This window comes from Bemisia tabaci, chromosome 1 (genome assembly GCF_918797505.1).
Source record: "Bemisia tabaci chromosome 1, PGI_BMITA_v3".
NCBI lineage: Eukaryota > Metazoa > Arthropoda > Insecta > Hemiptera > Aleyrodidae > Bemisia > Bemisia tabaci.
Window position 1 is genome coordinate 65293489 of NC_092793.1, and position 19628 is coordinate 65313116.

The 19628-nt window shown below is 40.9% G+C and overlaps 1 protein-coding gene across 2 annotated transcripts in view; it reads left to right on the forward strand.

Annotated features, from left to right (window-relative positions):
- Window positions 1-19628, forward strand: part of LOC109034601 (uncharacterized) — a 96277-nt gene that overhangs the window by 1841 nt on the left and 74808 nt on the right. Inside the window, exons 2-3 of one of the 2 annotated variants that reach the window (XM_019047843.2) lie at window positions 713-896; window positions 1366-1847. In XM_019047843.2, coding sequence (XP_018903388.2) covers window positions 1477-1847 — 371 coding nt within the window. In that variant the 5' untranslated portion in view covers window positions 713-896; window positions 1366-1476. Of the gene's footprint in view, window positions 1-712; window positions 897-1365; window positions 1848-7029; window positions 7481-7729; window positions 8452-19628 lie in introns of those variants that run through there. The other variant, XM_019047842.2, reaches the window with a different exon arrangement.

Consider the following 19628-nt stretch of genomic DNA (forward strand, 5'->3'; position numbering starts at 1 on the left):
GGATATAATAAATTCACGCAAATCACGTAATTTCGTAGTTAATCAAACTTGCGAGGGAGTTCCCACGCGAAAATTTGTTGAGAATATGAAGAAAGTAATTTGAATCCACATTTCAGAATAGCAAAATTCCTGCGGTCCATTCCATCCCCCATTTTCTATATCCAAATATTTTTGAATATTTGTCAAGTCAGGTGAAATTTTTTTTTTTTCGTTGCTCTCCTTTTATATTTCCCTCAACGGCGAGTTTAAAGAGTATTTCACAAAATATGTGAGATTTTTTACATTTATATTGATGCTTCGAGGTACTACTTGATATTTCTCATACAACTATACTATTCCTCTGGAATAATCAATTTGTAAGCTCAAAATTATTGGATTTTAAATCCTTTTTATTTGATACAAATGGCCTCTCAGGAAATATTTTTCAGCCATTGCTCATTCTCTTGAACAGCGAATTATGCACACGCGTATAATTTCGTAAATGGAAAAAAAAGTATGGACACCTGTTCGAGTTTATGAGGTTTTAAATCCACTTCACCTCCTTAAGAACATCTTTGCCAAATCTGGATTTCCAAATTTGTTTCACAGGTGGATTTTCGATCTGAACTTCAAATGATTTATACTTTGATTTAATTCCACATCAGTACCTAATATTTATTTGTATGAATTATTAGAATAAATGAATGTTATAACTGATCGGGTTTTCTTTCAGGATTGTCTGCATGTGGAAAAAATTTTCTTGAGCAAATTTTGAAGGTATTAAAAGGTCAAACTACAAGCAGCTATCGTTGATACAAAGACACAATTCTCTGTGACCAGATGAAATACGTATTACATATACCGATGGCGTATACTTGGTCTTATTAAGCATTCTTCATTCGAGGGAGATCTGTAAGGTAAGAGCATATATTTATGTTATTTTGCTGATCGAAAAAATCCACCTTTTTATGTTATAACGCAGGAAAAGAAAGGAAATATTATCCTCTGACTAAAGTTTTTTCAACAAAAAAGTATTGGTAAAGATATTGGAAGTTTGGATAGCGCTTTGAAAGCATCGAGAAATTTAAGGGTGAAATTCTTAGCGCATCAATATTTCTTTTTTAAACTGCAAATATTTGATAAGACACGAGTAACTTGAAGTTTACTTGAAAAATGGATTTTTCGCATTTTTATATCGCATTCATATCACGCAGAGGAGGGAAAAAGATAAAAACCAAATCCTCTGAACACTCTGAAAGCGCGGGTGATTTTCATGATTTGCTACATTTGACGAATAAAAATTACGAAGTCGCAAGAAATTTGAATACATAAATTTAAAAGTTGTCTCGCATTTGGATTTTTATTTTGTTTTTAACTGATTTTTAGGCATGGACTCTCTTTGGATTCTGATGTGAGAAGAAAACTTGACTGGAGGTGACTGATAGTGTTGCATCGTGTATTTGGAATTTGCATCAGTAAAAAGAAGAAAAAAACAGGATGTGCGATGACTTTTGCATATCGAGTGTGTTCACAGACAAGATCCGTGAATATATGATGCGCGAAACAGATGAGCCTTCACCGGAAAGAGCGGTAGCCGAGACCTCATCAGCGAAGAAGGTCTCGACTTGGTTGAACCAAGATGTCCAAGGTACACGGGAAAAGGAAGGCGTGACCCCGATCATTTTGAGGGGCTGCCTCCCCCTGGCTGGAGCCACTCGGCCGGAACTGGCCGAACAAGCAGACGATGCAGTCGTCACAACGACTTTTCAGGAGCCCAGCACGGTCGTCTACATTTTCGAGTCACCGCAAGATGCCGACAGGTGGAGGGGAAAGATCCGACTCAGTGACTCTAATTCCCGTATAAAAAGGTAGGTAATTCATAGTGCAAATAGCCAAGCTCCCAATCTTCACCCATGCATACCCTCATGTGCCCAGGGCCGAATTTTGTTGGTTCTTCCACCGTGCTTAAATCCATTTAGGACGAGACTCCACTCAAGTCCGACTTAAGACCGATTGTAAGACCTCTGGTCAGGTGCTTGTCAAAGTGGTGGTTTGAACTGACCAGAGCTTGACCAGAGGTAGGTGTGTATAACTCCCGGTTTTCTTCAGGTCAATTCCCTGTCAGCTTTTGTTCCTCCTCGCAAACCAGTAGTTAGGCTAATGAAGAATTTGCATGCAAATGTTTTATTGCTTCATCTGAAAGTGCTGAAAGAGCTGATTTCACAGTATTTTTTTTTTCCTCATATGGGAAATAGTATAAAAATAGATTTAAAAGTGAGAAAATTCACCGCCTGGTTACGTCATCTGGCGGCATTTCCCATTTAAACACACGCATTTTAGCAGATTAGATCATTTTGTCATATCTTCTCCACTAATTGTTCAATTCATGAACCAAGGGTATCCTCGTGTTCAGTTCACTCAATACCGCAACCCCTGCTACACCCGGAACCTTCGGCCTCTGATCCAACTCTGTAGCCTGTAAGTACGGCTTTTGCAGCCGGAGTTTTTTTTTTTTTTTTTTTTTTTTTTTAATAATAATGCCATGTGGACTCGTTTAAGATAAGTCCTTCTCAATACCGCAAATAATTAAAAGTACGACTAACAATAAGAGAAAAAGGCAAACTTTTTTTGTGAAATTTGTCTGTCTCGTTTTCAACTTAACAAAAAAAATATTTTTGGGCGTATTTCGGGGACAGCAAAAATGTGACGTGAATATCGCAAAAGTTTCGTAGATTCGAGCCAAACAATGCCCGATTGTGAGTGGAATGTACTCAAGTTTTTGGGCGATTACGAACGAACTGAACGAACCTAGTGCCTTCAAACGCGAATGATACCACTAAACAAACATCTCTCTCCTCAGTACTGCACGAAAACGCCGCGCCGCGCCGCGCCGCGCCGCGCCGCGCCGCGCCGTGCACCGCCAGCCGCCAGCACCGTCTCACCGCGTGCTCAGCACAACTTGAGCTAACCGGCCTCACCGAGCCAAACAGTTACGTTGTGCTAATTCAGTGACTGTTAAAAATTTGAACAAACTGATTGCGGTGGACGGTTGCACCAAACAGCATGTCTCTGTGAGGGAAAATTGTGCTCATGTGAGCTTTTCCCCTCTGTATTGAGATTTTGAGATTTTCAGCTTTATGCTGAATTTTTAACCTACATTGGCTACAAAACTCAAACATATTGCAAATTGATGGTTAATGATATTAACTGCCGAAAAACTCCATTCAATTTTGAATTATTTTATTCCTAGAGAGGTGCTACGTGTTCTAACAAATGCAGTGGTAGGTTAACAGTTTCAATGCATGAGTGACGTATTTGCTTGGCAGGACTAATGCAAAGATCATAAATTACCTCCCAGCAAAAAAACAGTTCAGAAGTAAGACCCAAATTTCTGAGGGATGGAAGTTAGAAGCGTCCTAAGTGCCGTCAAGTGTTGTTAATGTTGTAAACAGCGTAAACAATTTTTAAAGGCTTCGTCTTAAATATCTTATTATTAGAGTTTTTTCCCTTTGATTTTAATCTTCATTTAGAGACGAAGTTGATGACACCTTTTGCCACTAGATATGCGTGGAATGTAAGGGACAATAACTTGTAGACTTTACCAACGGCTTATATCGTGCAAGGTGTATTGTGTTCCTTCTCTTCATGAACGTAATGCTTATTTAATGCATATCCCTTGATGTGAGGGGACTACCAGGAAATCTGTAAGTTTCCGGCGCGGCAAGGCCACGGACATAACTAAAGCAAGAAAGAAAAAATGAAAGAAAACAAAAAGAGAAAGAGTACGTTTTGACTTCATAAAGTTTTGAACGGCTTATTTCAAACATTTGCCATTTTTCAGAATAAAAACGCTCTACATACGCACCACCTGTAATAAGATCACTGTCACACGAGGAAGGTCAAAGAAATTGGGCGAGAAATAATTTTTTTTTTTTTTTTAAATTATTGGTGGATAGACGCCCTTCCACAAAACCGCTAAGTCCTGCCATTTCCATCAGTATTATGACAGTTAAATAGCATACGTTTTCTATGACTAGAGGCCTGTGGCCGCTACGCGGCCGCCAACCACTGAGAAAAGCTATGCGTAAAAAATAGTAAAACAACCACGTTCAAGTTATTTAAGCAGTGGCGTAACGGACTTCCGCTGGGCCCTCCTGCAAAATTTTTTCTAGGGGCCTCCTAAGTCGATAAAATTCCAAAATTATCCCCCCCTCTCCCTTCCTCACCCCTTCCCGTTTTTTCTCGTATGGTCTAGGCCCGCAACCCGAAAATTTTTGAGAAAATCAGCCTTAACCACCAAAAAATCAAAGTAGGCAAGCTTATATCTTTTTACCTTTAGGTATGGTATGTGCAGGATTTAGCCTTCTTTTACTTTATGTTCTGAGGTGGACTTTGATTCACTTGCATGTTTGCGCAAATAAATATATTTAAAAAAAAATAAAAACGTAAAAGTACCCGATTAAATGGAGCCCCTAAAAGATCAATGATCTAAAGGAAGGCGGGGGCTCAGCCCAGGCCCATGAATCAAAGGGCCCCCGAGGCTTTTAGATTCTTGGGCCTCCCAAAACCCGAAATACGAAAAGTGGAATCATTGAGTGGACATGGGAAGGCAGGGGCCCTCCAGTAAACAAAAAGTTAGGAACAGTCCAAGAAAAGTATGAAAAACCCCGAGCTAACAATAAAAATCAAAGGAAGAAGCCCCATCTCGATAAGTAAAGGCCCAAAGTTTGAAACCAAAGCTGAGGATCAAAGAGAGAGAGAGAGAAAAATTCCGGCGGCCGAGGGCCCCCTAGGCGCCAGGGCCCCCCTGCATAGCAGGGTCTGCGGGGGCGCCCGTTACGCCACTGTATTTAAGAAACGAATGGATTCAAAAGCCGGCGGGTGCAAGCGAAAGAGAGCATATTTGTCTCTGATTGCAACGTTAAATATTAATTTTTATGTTTTATTTTTGTACACCGTTTTTAAAACGCTATGCACACAGGTTTTCCACGAATTTTCCTAAATGATCTCCAATGTAACCATAGAAAATTTCGACGCGATCTTTTCGTTCATTCTATTTTTTTTAATGTAACAAAACAAAAAGAGGAAATATCTTCCGAGTGTCTGAATCGTTACAATGAGCACGCATATTTTCCCTTTACTTATGGTAAAAACCGAAACAGAGAGGCAAGAATGATGACACGTATTCCTAGTTTAACGGTGACTTTAGAGTCGCGCGAGCCAGGCAAGGGAACGCGGTGGAGTCATCTTTGCAGTGTGACGCGCCTTCCATTCGGCTAGCGGCAATATGCCTACACCCATGGTCGAATAGTTATCTCGTTACGCCTGCCGTAAAATTGAAATAAAAAATCGACGCCTGCGCGCGGAAAAAAGGCGTTCTTATCTCCTATTGCAACGTTGCAAATCTCTACTCATTTTTTTTATTGTCAATCAATTTTTTTTAAAAAAAAAGCTACACACAGTTTTTGTAGAAGTTTCCGAGAAATCCCCGGAATGATTTGAAATAAAACCACAAAAAATTTCGACGCGATATTTCCATTAGTTCTGTTTTCTTTTTATTAAACCAAAATTAATTTTACAAGAATCAAGTTTCAGAATTGCTGCATCGTTTAAACATCGTCCGAGTTGCTGGATCGTTGCAATTAAGATACTTATTTACCCTTTAATTGTGGCAAAAACCGGACTGGAGACGTCAAAAAGAATGACGCGTGGTCCTAGTTTAGCGGCCATTTTAGCGTCGCGCAAGCCAGGAAAGGGAGCTCAGTCGAGTGTCGAGTCACCTTCACAATGCGATGTGCTTTCAATCCAGGTAGCGGCAATGTGCCTGTGCCCGTAGTCGAGCAGTTATCGCTAAAAACTCTCGCATTGCGTTTGGTGCAATGTAAGAAGTATTCACGCAGTCTTGTAGGCGCTAATTTGTCCTCGACTCCGACCGCACTGTTTGGCGCAATGCGCGAAGTATTCCAGCAGTCTTGCAGGCGCTGTGGTGAGTTTAACGCCGACCGCACCGTGTTCGGCGCGATTATTCGAATTCGCGTTAGGATAATCGCGCCATTGAAAAATAGGGCTTAAAAGGCCCATGTTGTGTTTTGACGCCGTATGAGCAGTCCAACGTTGCTTCGTTTCTCTCTATAAAACATTTTTGCTGAAAAAAGTTAGAAAAGTTTTCTATGTTCGCTTGTTTAGATTGAATGGACCATTAGACAAGTTAAGAATTTAAACACTCTGATACATGATTCTTCAACAGAATTTCACGCAGAACACGACTCGCGCAACGAAAACTACTGAAGTCAACTTCTAGCTCAGCTATTAACGTTTTTACCTACCTCCCTGGCTATGCTTATGCTGGAGGTATACAGGAAATGTTCGAATGGGGAATTTTATATAGCCCTGGTGATCAGTTCACTTTATCCTTTGATGATCCAAAAGTTATTACCGAAATTTTAAAGCGAGGTAAACTCCTGGTCTCCGACGTAAATAGTATAGTTATACTGATGGTTGTAATAAATGAACTAACTATAGTATACCTAGGACCTGGAAACTAAGATCTACCTTGACCTCTCAACTCTGCATGATTAGGTACCTGTGAGATATCTTATGCGTTGGTCCAACCGTATCGACAGATGATAGGACCATGTTTTGTTTTTCCAGTCAGTAGGTACTTATTGGGTGGGTGCGTTGAGTATGATTCGAAAATCAGCGACTTGTACCCAAAGCTAACGTATGTAGAGGGGGCGAAAAGAGGTGACCATTTTTGCATTGCACTCGTTGTAGTCGCTGTTCATTTATAGCGAGGCCGAGGAAGGGTGAGCTTTGGGAGTGGTTTGGAGAAGAAGGGATGATGCACCGGCCGACGCCGACCTCATGGGTAGAAGGGTGCGGAGGGCGAGAAGACGCCAGCAGCGAAGACTTTTCCATCCATGCAGCCAGCGCAGCGCCTTGTGCTAGCGCCATGAGGGAGAGGTTGCCTCGCTCATTACGTCACTTGGTACCTAGCCCCGCCCTTCCTCAGCTGCACACTCACACACTCACCTCCTCGGCCGGTTCATCGTTCGAGTCAGCATTTACGTTTTCAGTGAGATCCCCTCGTTCCGCGAACGCGTATCGGCGTTTCAGACCTCGTTTCCCCCTCCCAGTTTCCCCGTTAGTCGCGATTTTAGTGCCCTGCGGATACGTGTTTCTTGAATTTTAGTGTTTTTAACGTGTTGAAACCTATTTCATTACCGAGTGCGCCGGTAATAACTCATTGTTCAACGTTGAGGACTGGTGCTTTTACCAAAGTCCCCAAGACAACGCGAGTTGCTCTTCCTTGAAGATCACCTGTGCTCTACAGAGTTCTCAGTCCTCCCCTTATCTCAGTTTCGCGAAAGTCTATTATCCGTTCGTTGCTTTCGTTCAGTGGTTCTACGCAGTATCTGTCAAACCGATTTCTCTCTGAACTGTCACATACTGGTCTTGAATTCTCGGTTTTGCATCTTGAGATCGGCTCGCCGGGAATACGGTCTGTTTTTTTCCTTGTGATTGCAAAGTGCAAGCGTTCAAGATGCTATAATGCACTTATCCTAAGTGATCGCGATCGGTTTTTTAGCTTTTCGCATAGTTGGGTGCTTGGTCCAATTCACATTTGTTTACGGCGAGGATCTAATGGTAGAATTTTCATGAGATTCATTCAATGTTTTATTTATCAGATGGCCGCGATGCATCCTAACCCTAAAATTAACCCTCCAAGAGGTTCGTTTGTTTTGTTTAGATGCCCAACACATTCATCTCTAGACGTACTTACTCATGTGTTTTCTTTGTGACAAGAGAAATTATTGAAATGTAAACTGCTCCGGCGGTTCTACTCTGTGTAAGTTTTTAGCTGTTCGGATCACTATTTTTATGAAATTTTTTTGGGCTAGAGTAAGACGAACATTAATCCTGGAACCCTTAAGGCAGGGCAATGCCGCAATGTGCTGTTACAACATGTCGAAATGCCTATCATAGAACGAGGGGGAAAGTGTGTTATCATCGGTTTCCTCAAGAGGAAGACGTGCGTGATAAGTGGATAAAAATCATCGGCTGTAATGACTCCAAAAAGCCCCTGAACCTTACCTCTGCACGCGTGTGCTCATTACACTTCTCTCCTGCTTGCTACGATCGTGACATAACCCACGAATTATTCGGTCTGCCCGAGAGGAAACGCCTAAGGAAAGGAGCTGTACCGGATCGTCATATTCCGAAACAACCTTCTCAGAGAGGTAAAAACCGATCCAATCCCAGCACTGGAAGTCGAACAAACAGTGGTGGGAGAAAAACTGCAGTGTCGCGCAGAAAACCAAAGTTTGACTCGGATATATATATTGACATTACTTCGTTCGGGAAGATAATAAATAAAGTGATTGTTCCAGAGATTACTGTTGATGTTAGTCAGTTAACCAACAATTCCTTCGGCGTTTTGATTGCCCTCGGACTTCATCCTAACCCTGAAAGGTAATTTCTTCCCTTAATCAACAATCTAATATAACTCTGTACTTATTGTAGGCCTTTACTAAATGACAGAATTGGCAAAGGCCTCTTATTGCTATAGGAAATTGTATCAAAACCTTGTGTCACTGTGTTCAACACAAGGCTCAATCTTGTGTGTGTGTTGTAGAGCAAGCAAAAATTAAACGTGCCTGGCTCTTTGAAACATCCAAAGAAGTTTGAGACGGAGTCTCTATGATTTAGAGGGAAAATGCATCGAATATTGTTATTTGTGCTAATCATAGTCTAATTTTCAAGGTTTCTCTGATTGCATGTTCAGCATCGATTCTTTCACAACCCTGAAGTATTTAGGTACATACTTACTCCATTAACTATGCATTTTTCTAGCATTTTTTTTTCGACTTCTACACATGTGCTGGATGAACAACAGTGGGGTGCAGCATAATTCATTACTCCTATGGATGTCCACCTCTCAAATGCGGGTAACAGGAACCGTTAAGTAACTGTATTCCATAAGAATGCAACTGACCATGCTTAGGGACTGGCTAGCAATAAGTTCATTGTTCATCACCTTCTGTTGCGCCTGTATTGAAAGAAAGGACCCACATGGATTTGGATAACCTCCAACTTCATGAGAAAATTTTGATCTCCTCTTAAATTACTTACTGATTTTTAGGTTCTGAAAATTCTTTTCAGGTACAGGCTTTCAAAGTATGCGGAAGTGACATAGTTGAAAGGAAGTATGAATATGAAAGGGTGGAAATCAGGGAGGCTTGATTGCTCTGCAACATTTCAAGGTTTCATCTTGGAACCTATTTTTTACTCATCATCAGGAGTGTGTTCTATCGAAACAAATTCAGAAAATCATATATCGACGGTGAATGTCGGCAATCACATAACTCAGTTCGCGATGTTGCAGACTTCCTGTCATATTTTATTTTTTAAACAAAAAACTATTAAAGGGCAACTCTTTAAAACTGCCGTGAATTTTCTTCTCTGTGCAAAAAAAATTCTGCCAAAACTTCAAGGAATGATGTCAATTTGTTCCCCTTTAAAAATACAATGTAGAGGAGATTTTCAGACACCGCAAACGAGTTACATGTTTGCCAACTTACACCGTCGAAATGTAGTATGATAAAAAATAAACATAAATTCTGCAACTATTCTGAGTTCATTTCTATATTGCTATTTTGAACTGTGCAATGTTGTGTGGCAATTAAGCTCCTCCGTTCCTAGGTATGACTTAATGTTTCCTGATATCAGTTGTGTCACTGCAAAGAAATTAATCGTTACCTAATCTGGTTTTTCCTTGTACTTACACTACAGAACAGACTTAGGCTGTAAACCTTAAAATAAGGAAATTCGTTGTTTAGATAAGTCGCGCCAAAGAATGGTTTTGGAGCCTTTAGACCACCTCCCATGGTTAAGTGGTTGTAGCTAAGCTCTATGATCAGGAGAGCTCAAGCTCGCTCCTGGCTAGGCAACCCAAGTTTGATGGTCTCCAACATTAGTTGCCCGGGGCTGGTTGTTGAGGAGGTTTAAACTATAGACTCGGAATTAGCCCCTCTAGGATACCCACTTGAAGTTTTAAAAAAAAGATTTTTTTATTTTTGGTACATTTGATGTCTCCAAGAAAGACTGGAATTTTCTGATAGCTCCTTATGGCTACACAAGTGGACCACAGAAGTGGTTGAATATAAGCATCTAGCAGGATTGAACTTAACTGGTATGATGATTGTTTTAGTATGCATCAAACCAGTTTCATAGAAACTTCTGTTGGAATACTTAAAGGTGTTGATTTTTTTCAGCCCCTCCTCCCCTACCCCCTCTCTCATGTAGCCGGATCCTTTCATCTAATTTATTTCAGCACTCAACAGGAAAATTCACAACATTTCTCTCTTGCAGTTCGAATTTTCAAATGGTGGGGGGGGGGGGGGGGCACACCTTATCACCAACTCCATACTTTGAAGAATATAGTGGATTAAAATAATTCTTGATTGCCTGCAACCTGCAACTTTTTAAGGACCAACAAAATGGACTATTGGGGGGGGGGGGGGGGGTGTAATGTATTAACGATGCCTGATTACCATTAAAAAATTCTCCACAACTCTTTGGGACCGTCTATAAATTACGTCACTCATCCAGGGGGAGAAGGGGTCTGAGAGTGAGTGACATGTAGTAGAGGACACCGAAGTTCTTTTTGAGGAATCGATTTGGCGCGATCCTTCGAAAGAGCCTTGCAGGAGAGCTTTAACTGATTTTCAATATGTGACTTACTTACTCTCAATTTGGCAACTCTGTTTTTCTACCTTTAACAAAGTTTCCTCCATTAGACGCAAAGTCAGTTAAATTCTCTTTTTACATCCAAAACGCATTTTCTCTATTTTGAATTTGACAGGTTTGTTAAGTTTGAAACCCACTCTAAACCCCTCCCCCCCTCTATTTTTTGTGGCTTAGTTTTTTTTATTTTTTATTCCAATCAGTCCAATTGAAAAGCTTTTTATAATTACTTTCCACCTTTGGTGGCGTTGATGTAATGGGTTTTTCAAAGGTCGGATAATTTAACATAATCTCCACTAAGTTTTATGCTTTCACTCGAGTGTGTTGCCCTTGTTTGTGATCGACTTATTAGTTAGAAAAAGCTGAGCATGCTCGAACCTACCTATCCCCGATTTGTTGCCAGTTTATGCCATTAAATATGCCCTACACTTCTGTAGGTACGACGTTGGATTTTCAGCGGGAGGTTAATCACAGTCGAGAGTATATCGTGTCTATCGAGGCAGTTCTTGCCACTCTCGCTCACTACACGTGAACTTTCTCCACCATGTTGTCACCTCAGTAGTTTGCATTTTCTTGTCAGTGCCATTCGATTATTGTCGAAACCAAAGCATCGAGTCTTTTCGTTACTTGTGTATCCTTGTTCCATGGGCGTTAACTAAGAGTGACAGCTTAGTTGGAATTTCACATGTGTTTTCTCACGGATTCTCAGGTTCCACTCCCACTATTCTTGCTAGGTACACGGTCCGTTCTTTATGCCAAAATTTGCCCCTTTTAAAAATACGCTGAAACGATCTTCAAACTTCTCTTAAACCAGGGCCTGAGTAGCGCATAGTGGCCCGGGTTGCACGCAGTTAAAAGGACCCGCACAATGCGAGTTGTATTGTATAGCTCGTAAATTGAAGGCGTTTTACGGTTCCAAGACAACAAAGAGTCCCAGATTCCCCCGTGTTGGTCCCAGGAGATTAACAGGTACTAATTTAGGAACGTTGGAGCCCCTTGAAAAGTTGTAGTTTTTGAGGGGTCGTACGAATCATAATTCCTGAAGTTTATCAAAATTTCATTCTTGGGCTCTTCAAAACTCTGATATTGCAGCCAAAACCTTCACGAGCCCCATGACCCATGAAATCCCCATCGAGTTTCACACTCCAATATCTTAGTACTTCTTTGCTTTAGCGCGTGGTTATGGTGTCAAGGACCGAGAAATACTGGAATTCATCAAGGAATGAACAATTTTTGGGAAAAATCAGGAAATCTGTTCCTGAAACCAGGAATCTCTCTGCCGCTTAGAGACCATTTCGTGTTCATAGTTGGTGGACATTTTAGGTTGGTCCCTGTTGTTATTTAGGTTCATGGTTTTCCTTTTGAGCCGCCATCATTGACCTCTTACATGACATATTTGAACCTTCAAATCATCATATTAATACAGATGCTTGCATTTACTAGATAATATGTATAAACACCAGGAACACTTTTAGAATTAAAAATTTGATTGTGTGCCTAAAAATCGGCTGAAAGGGTTTTTCCCCAGGAAATACTAGGAAAGTGAGAGAAAACTTACGTTTCTCATCAGGCAATTAGCTCCTGGAAATCAGGGAAAATCAGTGGAAAATCAGGGATGATCATGGTCAAGAATTCTAGACACCGTGATTCTGAACTATCTCAACTATTAAATTATCAAAAAAAATGTATTATTATTATTTCTTTTTTTTTAGTTTAAAAAATTAGGAGAATGATGACCGAGAATAGGGTTTTGAGAAGGAAAGTTTTTAATTGTGGAGCGATGCAGCTCTCGCGATGACGGAAGTATATCAAAAAATATCTCATATAGGTATAGTGTACAGTGTACCAAAGGAGGGAAAAATCGTTAAACCACTTCGTTTGTAGCTTCCGAAGCAATCTGCGCGATCTAACAGCGACGCGCCTTCATTTCCGTGCGACACCTCCCGCATTGCCGTGAAGTTAGTTTAGTTGCGTGACCCAACTCGAGTCTCCCGTGGCCGTTCCACGCCTTTACGACGGATTTGAATCAGATAGGTAGGCGTTTTAAATTATAGTGAACCCATCCCGGGGGGGGGGGGGGGGGACATTTAGATGCCGAACATACAATCAGCTGCATTACTGATTTCTTATTCGATTTATGCAAGATCGAAATCTTAGCTTCATGAAGTGTATACTTCAACCCTAAATTATCCGTCACAGCCTTGGCCGAGGCTTTAGCTTATCCAACTACTGTTGATTAATGCGTATCTCCATTACTGAGTATCTCCATTACCAGCTACATTACTGATTTCTTTTTGGATTTTCTATTAAGAGCGACAGTGTAACATCCTAAAACGTAGATCAACCCAATATTATCTATTAAAGTCGTGACTTATTTAGTAGCTTCGAAGCGACGAAAGCTTCTGTATAGCCGTAAAAGTTTCCCTCCTCCTCCTCTTCCTCTGTCGCCCCCCTCAAAAAAGCAATCCTGACCCCATCATTAAATGTTTAATGTAAAGCTGTAGCACACCAATTCGATGATGAACCAAATCACGTTTCCCGGTAATGCTCATTAATATCAATGGAAAACAAATATTTCAACATCATCATTTGAAAACTCGCTTGATAATTCTTCTTCTCCTTGTGAGGCATATCCCACGAACATTTCAAGAAATAAAGATGATGTGTTAACAAAGATGGTTCTCTTCTCAGTAAAAAAACCAAGGCACGCGGATCAGAAATGTTACTTTCCTGAACGTGATGAATTTGTCCGCCATGCTTGCAAGCTTCTGCACTGTACGGCAACACCCCTATTTCTCCCCACGTTTCCCTAATGAAAGTTCTTGCCGCAGAAGCGTCGGGCCCTCCGTGTTCTATTTCTTGCGGTGCGTCCCTCTCACCGAAATATCTTTTCGTCTGCTCCGCATGAGACGTAAAAAATGAGAAACGTATTGGTTGATAGTTGACGCCGTACTGCGCCTCTCCGAAGGTGCTGTTTTTTCCTTGTGGTCTGTCCAAAGTTCATGACTCCTGCTTTTTGGGTCTGGCATCGTTAAGTAACTGCAATAGATAAGGAGGTATTTACATAGTACGTGAGGGCTCTATTATCGGGGCTACAAAGTGCACAGTTCCAAGTCTCATTTCTGGGGCTCACTCACATTCTCCCTTTTTCCCTCTTTCCCTCTTTTTTTTTAACTCACAAGTTGGGTTAATGCTATTCGTCATTTGTAATTCCATTCAAAAGGAGGACGGGAAAGGTCGAGATGACATGGACAGTGAAGTGAGGCGAAGTTGGTTTTGGAGCGAGATTTGCTTACCTCTTCCTCTATTGTCCACGTCACTAATTAGCTTTAATGATGTCATTAAGCGACTCAATCTCCTCAGCCGGTGCTCCCTGAAAACGAGTCATTATTTATTATCGGAAGTCTGCCATCATGAGAGAAAATGAAACTGGAAATGCTTTCCTTCATAATATTGTCACCCAACGAAAGTTTTATCCACACGCGTGTACTTCAGTAGCGTGACGTGCGTTGCAATGTATCGATTATTATGCTGTTTAAACCTATGGAAAAGGATCGATAATCAGGATATTCGCAGCGAACACCTTAGTAATCGATTCTTTACCAGAGGTTTAATTGGCAGAACAATCGATATATCGCAAAGCACGCCACGCCACTGGTGTACTTGCACGCACACTTTGGCTTGATCCGCATTCTACCTTACCCCGAAATAAAGGTGCACAGTTAATCCTCACTTGCATCGAAATAGAATTGGTTTCTATTTGACGGGAGTAAGTTCAAAATATCATGAGCCCTGGCCTTTTTTTGATCACGGAGGATGCTAGGGCTCATGAATTTTTAGACTTACACTCGTCTTACAGAAACCGATTCAATTTTGGAATATTCCATTCTTATCATGTATTTTCATTCGGGCTCGTAAAAGAGATGTCAAAAAACTTTATTCAACATTAACACAACGAGATATCCAGTGCATCGTGCCCTCTTCTCATGTGTCCATAGAATTCTATTTTTTTTTCTCTCTTCGCTCAGTCGATCCGATCAATGATTAACCCCGTGGTTTTTTTTTTGTAATGATTATCCTCTTTTTTCCCCACCGCATCCATGTCAGAAGACACGGAGGTTTCTATAAATACGCGTAAACGGGGTTTTAATTAAGTATTCAAATTGCACAATATGGGGAAGGTAATATCAGGAGTGCAATTTCAGCCGTATATTGTTTGTGACAGAAGTTGAGATGATCAAAACTTCAACAAAATAATAATAAAACAATAAATGTAGATCAAATTAAAATCAAATACCAACCCTCAACTTTTCGTATGAAAGCATTCAAATTCTGTAGTCAACAGATTCTCGATTCATTCCAAGAATCACAAGGTCATGAGGCGCAAACAAACAGGTAAACGAAGTTAAAAAGTCAAAAGGCAGAGCTAAAGGGTGAAGGGATTTTTCGATTCATTACCCGAAATCCCTTGAGTTAAAAGTCTTAGCCTCACCGCTTCAAAGAAGTAGCGTAAGCCCGTAATTGGTTTCTCCGAAAGGAGAGTAATTCTCTTTCTCAGAATTTAGTAGCGCTCTTTCAACCTTCTTACATTGCTCGCTTTTTCCAAGAAATTCCCCACGCTCTTTTATATTCTCGGAATTGTTTAAATTGTCGCAACATAGGTACATTAATTGGAAACCGAGTATATTCGCTTACATTTTCTCCCCGTGAAACGTGAAACATCTCTCCGTGCGCACTTCGTTTCTGCCTCTTCAGCAAAATCACTTAACCCTTCAAGAGGAAGTGTATTCATGCGAACAAAAAATGTTGCTTAAGACGTAATCGATCGCAGTATTGGCTCGTTTCTGTCGAACTTGATCTTACCCGTAAGGTTCAATGGCCGAAGTTTACTGCGGAGAAGGTTGAAAAATTACTTTATACAAATACATATCACAATTGGGCTACATTTTGAAGCAAGGAACTAATATTTCTGGTTTATTCACACAATGATTTAAGCGCTCAGGAAAATGAACTGGACTTCTGTTGTTTCTAAAGCGGGAAATGGTATAGCTCCTCATGGCAAAATCTTCCGATCATTATAACCTGCAGAGTTCCCGATTCCAAAAAATTTTGGGGGAGGGGGGGGGGTGGATGTTTGTCGACGTTATTAGGACACGTCGTGAATTCCGTAAGGACGGAAGCACACAAACAAAATCGTAATCGATGGTGTTGTAGTTTTCTCGACTTTAAATGATGTTAAATTTTTCCTTGGTGGAGCGTCCCGCATTTTCCTCATCGGTATTACCGTTACCCACTCTCATTATCAGTAATAATCGCCATGACCAAAACTCAAAGTAAGCACGTACAGATCGTCATTTTTTTTCACTGTGAGATTATGTACAACAATTTTTTTTATTCCTGCATCTGAGAGTTCTTAATGTGCTACGTTCGTCATATTTTTATAATTTTTTTCTATCGTGGGAAATTTTAGAAAAATAGATTCGAAAGTTAGAAAATCTGGCGCCTTGTGACGTCATCAGACAGAATTTTCCATTTAAACTCATGTATTTTAGCAGATTAGGCCATTTGCAGGGTTGCCACAGTCAGGGAAAACCGGGAAATGTCAGGGAATTCTATAAAGTCAGAGAAAACCGGGAAATGTCAGGGAAAATGACAAAAATGTCAGGGAAAGTTAAATTACCTTCATTTGCTTTCCAGAATGGGTTCGAGGTTTCGAACAACAAATGCCTAAAAAATTATTTTCAATTATGCCTTCTTGACCATCCGTCACATCTTCAATTGTCAGTGAATTCACCGAAATGTGTCAGGGGAATCAGGGAATTTTATTTTCTAAATTCTGTGGCAATCCTGCATCTGGTCACATCTCCTCTAATAAATTAATTATTCATTTTAGAAATCAAGGGTATTTTCATGCTCATTTCCCTCTGTTGTGTTTTTTCATAAACATGAAATTTCCTAAATTTCCGACACCTGCAAAGTCTCCAATTGGGGAAGGGGGGGTGTGTGTCTCAGGAAACATAGATTTTATTGCATAACTTACTAAATTCAGACATTAGTTATAAAATTCTTTTATTATAAATCTACCCCCTCTCAAAATTGATTTTCTCAGGAAAGAGAGAAAAAATCTTAGTTTGGGCACCACTGACTCTGGCAATCGAGTTCCCATGTGGGACGATTCGGAGCCGGAGGAGATTAGCGTCCGCGGCGCTGGGAGATGTTATTGGTCAGTTCGAGCTCAGATTTCTCAGAATTTCGGAAATGCCTAAGCACCCCCCCCCCCCCCCTCTCTTGGAAGCGAAGCGCGAAGCCGCGGACAGACCCTCAGCGTGGAGGTCCTGCTCACTGTCGTGGCAACAGTTGAAGACTCGCACAACAATAGACAATCATCTTCCTAAACGTGTTTGCATTTTCTCGACCGCCGCAACACCTGGTCGCCTCGAGGCCTCCCGTTAGTAACCTCTTAACACTCGAAACGTTTTCCTCTGACCCGCGACCGCGGCAATTGCGGATACAGCAAATTGGCAACAGTGTTGTTCTCCATCTAAACCTATGGAAATCTATCGATTCTCCGGGGGGGGGGGGATGCTCCGACAAGAAGCGATTATTTAACATGGGTTTAAATGGAGGGAGTTCGGTGTTGCCAAATTGCTGGATCCGCCTCTGGATCAGGATGGCAAGTCTCTCCTTGAAACTGCTGCGGCGCTCACGTCCTCTTGAACTCCTCAAGTCTCTAGAAGGGATGAGTTCCTGTCCCTATCCGTTTCTCCTTAATCGTCCACTTTTCGCTTTATTTTTTTTATTTCATTTCCCCGAAACTTCCCTCCAAGGGGTGTATCCCCCAGCATAGTATTATTTAAATAAATAAAGTGATTTCTGTAATGCAAAATGGCAATACCCAAATCAATAACAATTCTAAAAAAAACCGCACAAATTGAGCAATTATCAGCATTAAACACGTTTGCAGCATCAGCAGTGGAAACTAGTTATTTTATTCTTCACGAGTAAAATAGAGAAAGCCAACCGCTAATAGATACCTATACTAGGTAATTATTGTAAAGTCGCTGCCACTAGTACCCTATTTTTAATAATTTATTATAGCTGCTTCTGCAAAGTATGTGAATTATGTTAAAGACTTCTTTTCTAATCACGAAATTATCGGTAAACCTGAAATTCTTTATCCGTAAATCTAATGCAAAATGTGTTCAGCAAATTGCTCACGAGTTGAATGGAAAATTGTATGTAAATGATTTTATCAAATGAAATTCCAGTACATTTTTCGATGGACTTGGGATACCACGAATCGCCGAAAAAGATCGTATGAATTCTATTTCGAAATATTAGAATCCCCTTTCATCAAGAGCTTGAGGTCCCAAAATATGCACACAATTTTATGCGTCATCACTACCTAACGACGAACAGTGACGAGGAGTAAACGATCGATTATCGATATCTCTCCAATTGTAGCTATGGCAAAGAATCGATTTTTAAGGTGTTAATTGCGAACAGCTCGTTTATCGATCTTTTTCCATAGGTTCAAATAGCAGATCAATGGATGTGTCGCAAAGCATGTCACACTACTGATAACGACTGCCGTAATCACATAGTCAATGAGGTTGCTGTTTCCTCACGAGGTAGATTCGAATTGTAGTCTTTCAATGATGAGTTTCCTCGGTCCATGGATCGGAGAAATTGCACGAAAAGTTTTATTTTTTTAAATCGTATTGGCCTGATGAAAGTTGGCCGATTTCTCCCGGAAAACCCCTGTTGTGTTTGAGAAGGAGGCTCATTGTTTCCGCTCTGATTCCCATGGGCAAAATTTTGTCCGGCGTCGCACCACTTGTTGCTCGAGCACTGATTTTCCGCACTCCTGCACTGACTCCGCTGTGCTTCTGCTGAATAACACGGGGAATTCAAGATGAAAATTCTGATATGGCAAGTGCAATGTGTGGAATTCGGCGGAAAACTCCTTTACATACCCAACAAGAGTTACCGTAATTATTGCATTCATCATTGATGCACTGAAAGTTCAGTGGTGTACCTGAGGGATGTTCAATGTTCAGGAATCTAGATCCCCCATGACTGGAACTTTTTCCCAATTAAGTCATTTTTCGTGATTTTCAGGAGTTTACCTTTGAACATCCCAACGCCCCTCAAGAAAATTTTTAACCGAGACTCCCCCTCTCCCACGAAAAATGTCTGGCCACGCCGGTAACTCCCTGGCTCCCTAAGCTCCCTGGAAGGCTCTTGAGATAACTTGAGATCCGTACGTATGCATGGGCACCAGAAACAAGGCGGAGTAAAATCTGGCGACTGAAGGACGGGAAAAGCGTGGAAAAGATGTCTCCTTTTTCGAGAGCGGTTTTTTCCTACACGATGTCGAGCGATGGATGTTGCGTAACGTTGCTTGTGCCCGACAATGACCTCTGCCAAACTCATCTCCTTCTCCTCCGCCTAGCGATGGAATGGCTTATTCCAAATAAGACGTAGATGTGGAATCGCTATGGCGGTTTTTTGAAATATGTAGGTCGCTCGGTTTCTACACTGCCGTCCTGAAGAAAAACGCCGTATGAACATTCGAGAGTTGCCAAATTTCCCCGAGAGAAGCATGTATTTTTGAAGATAGTTTTGTATATTTTTCCTTGAAATTTCCAGATACTTTACATTAAATCGTGAGCGAAATTGTCTACAAATGTTGTAGAAAAATACACACAATTTTATCGATTAATTCAATTTTTGTTGAAGGAAATACGGCAACGTCAAATGACTTACGGTGTTCTTCCTCAGCACGGTTGCGTAGTTGCTCGCGAATTCGATCCATCGTTCGATTGTTTACCCTCTCTTGTAGCCTCATTCACTGACCTAGATGAAATCGGTGACGTTTGGCAATGAACGTAAATTTATCA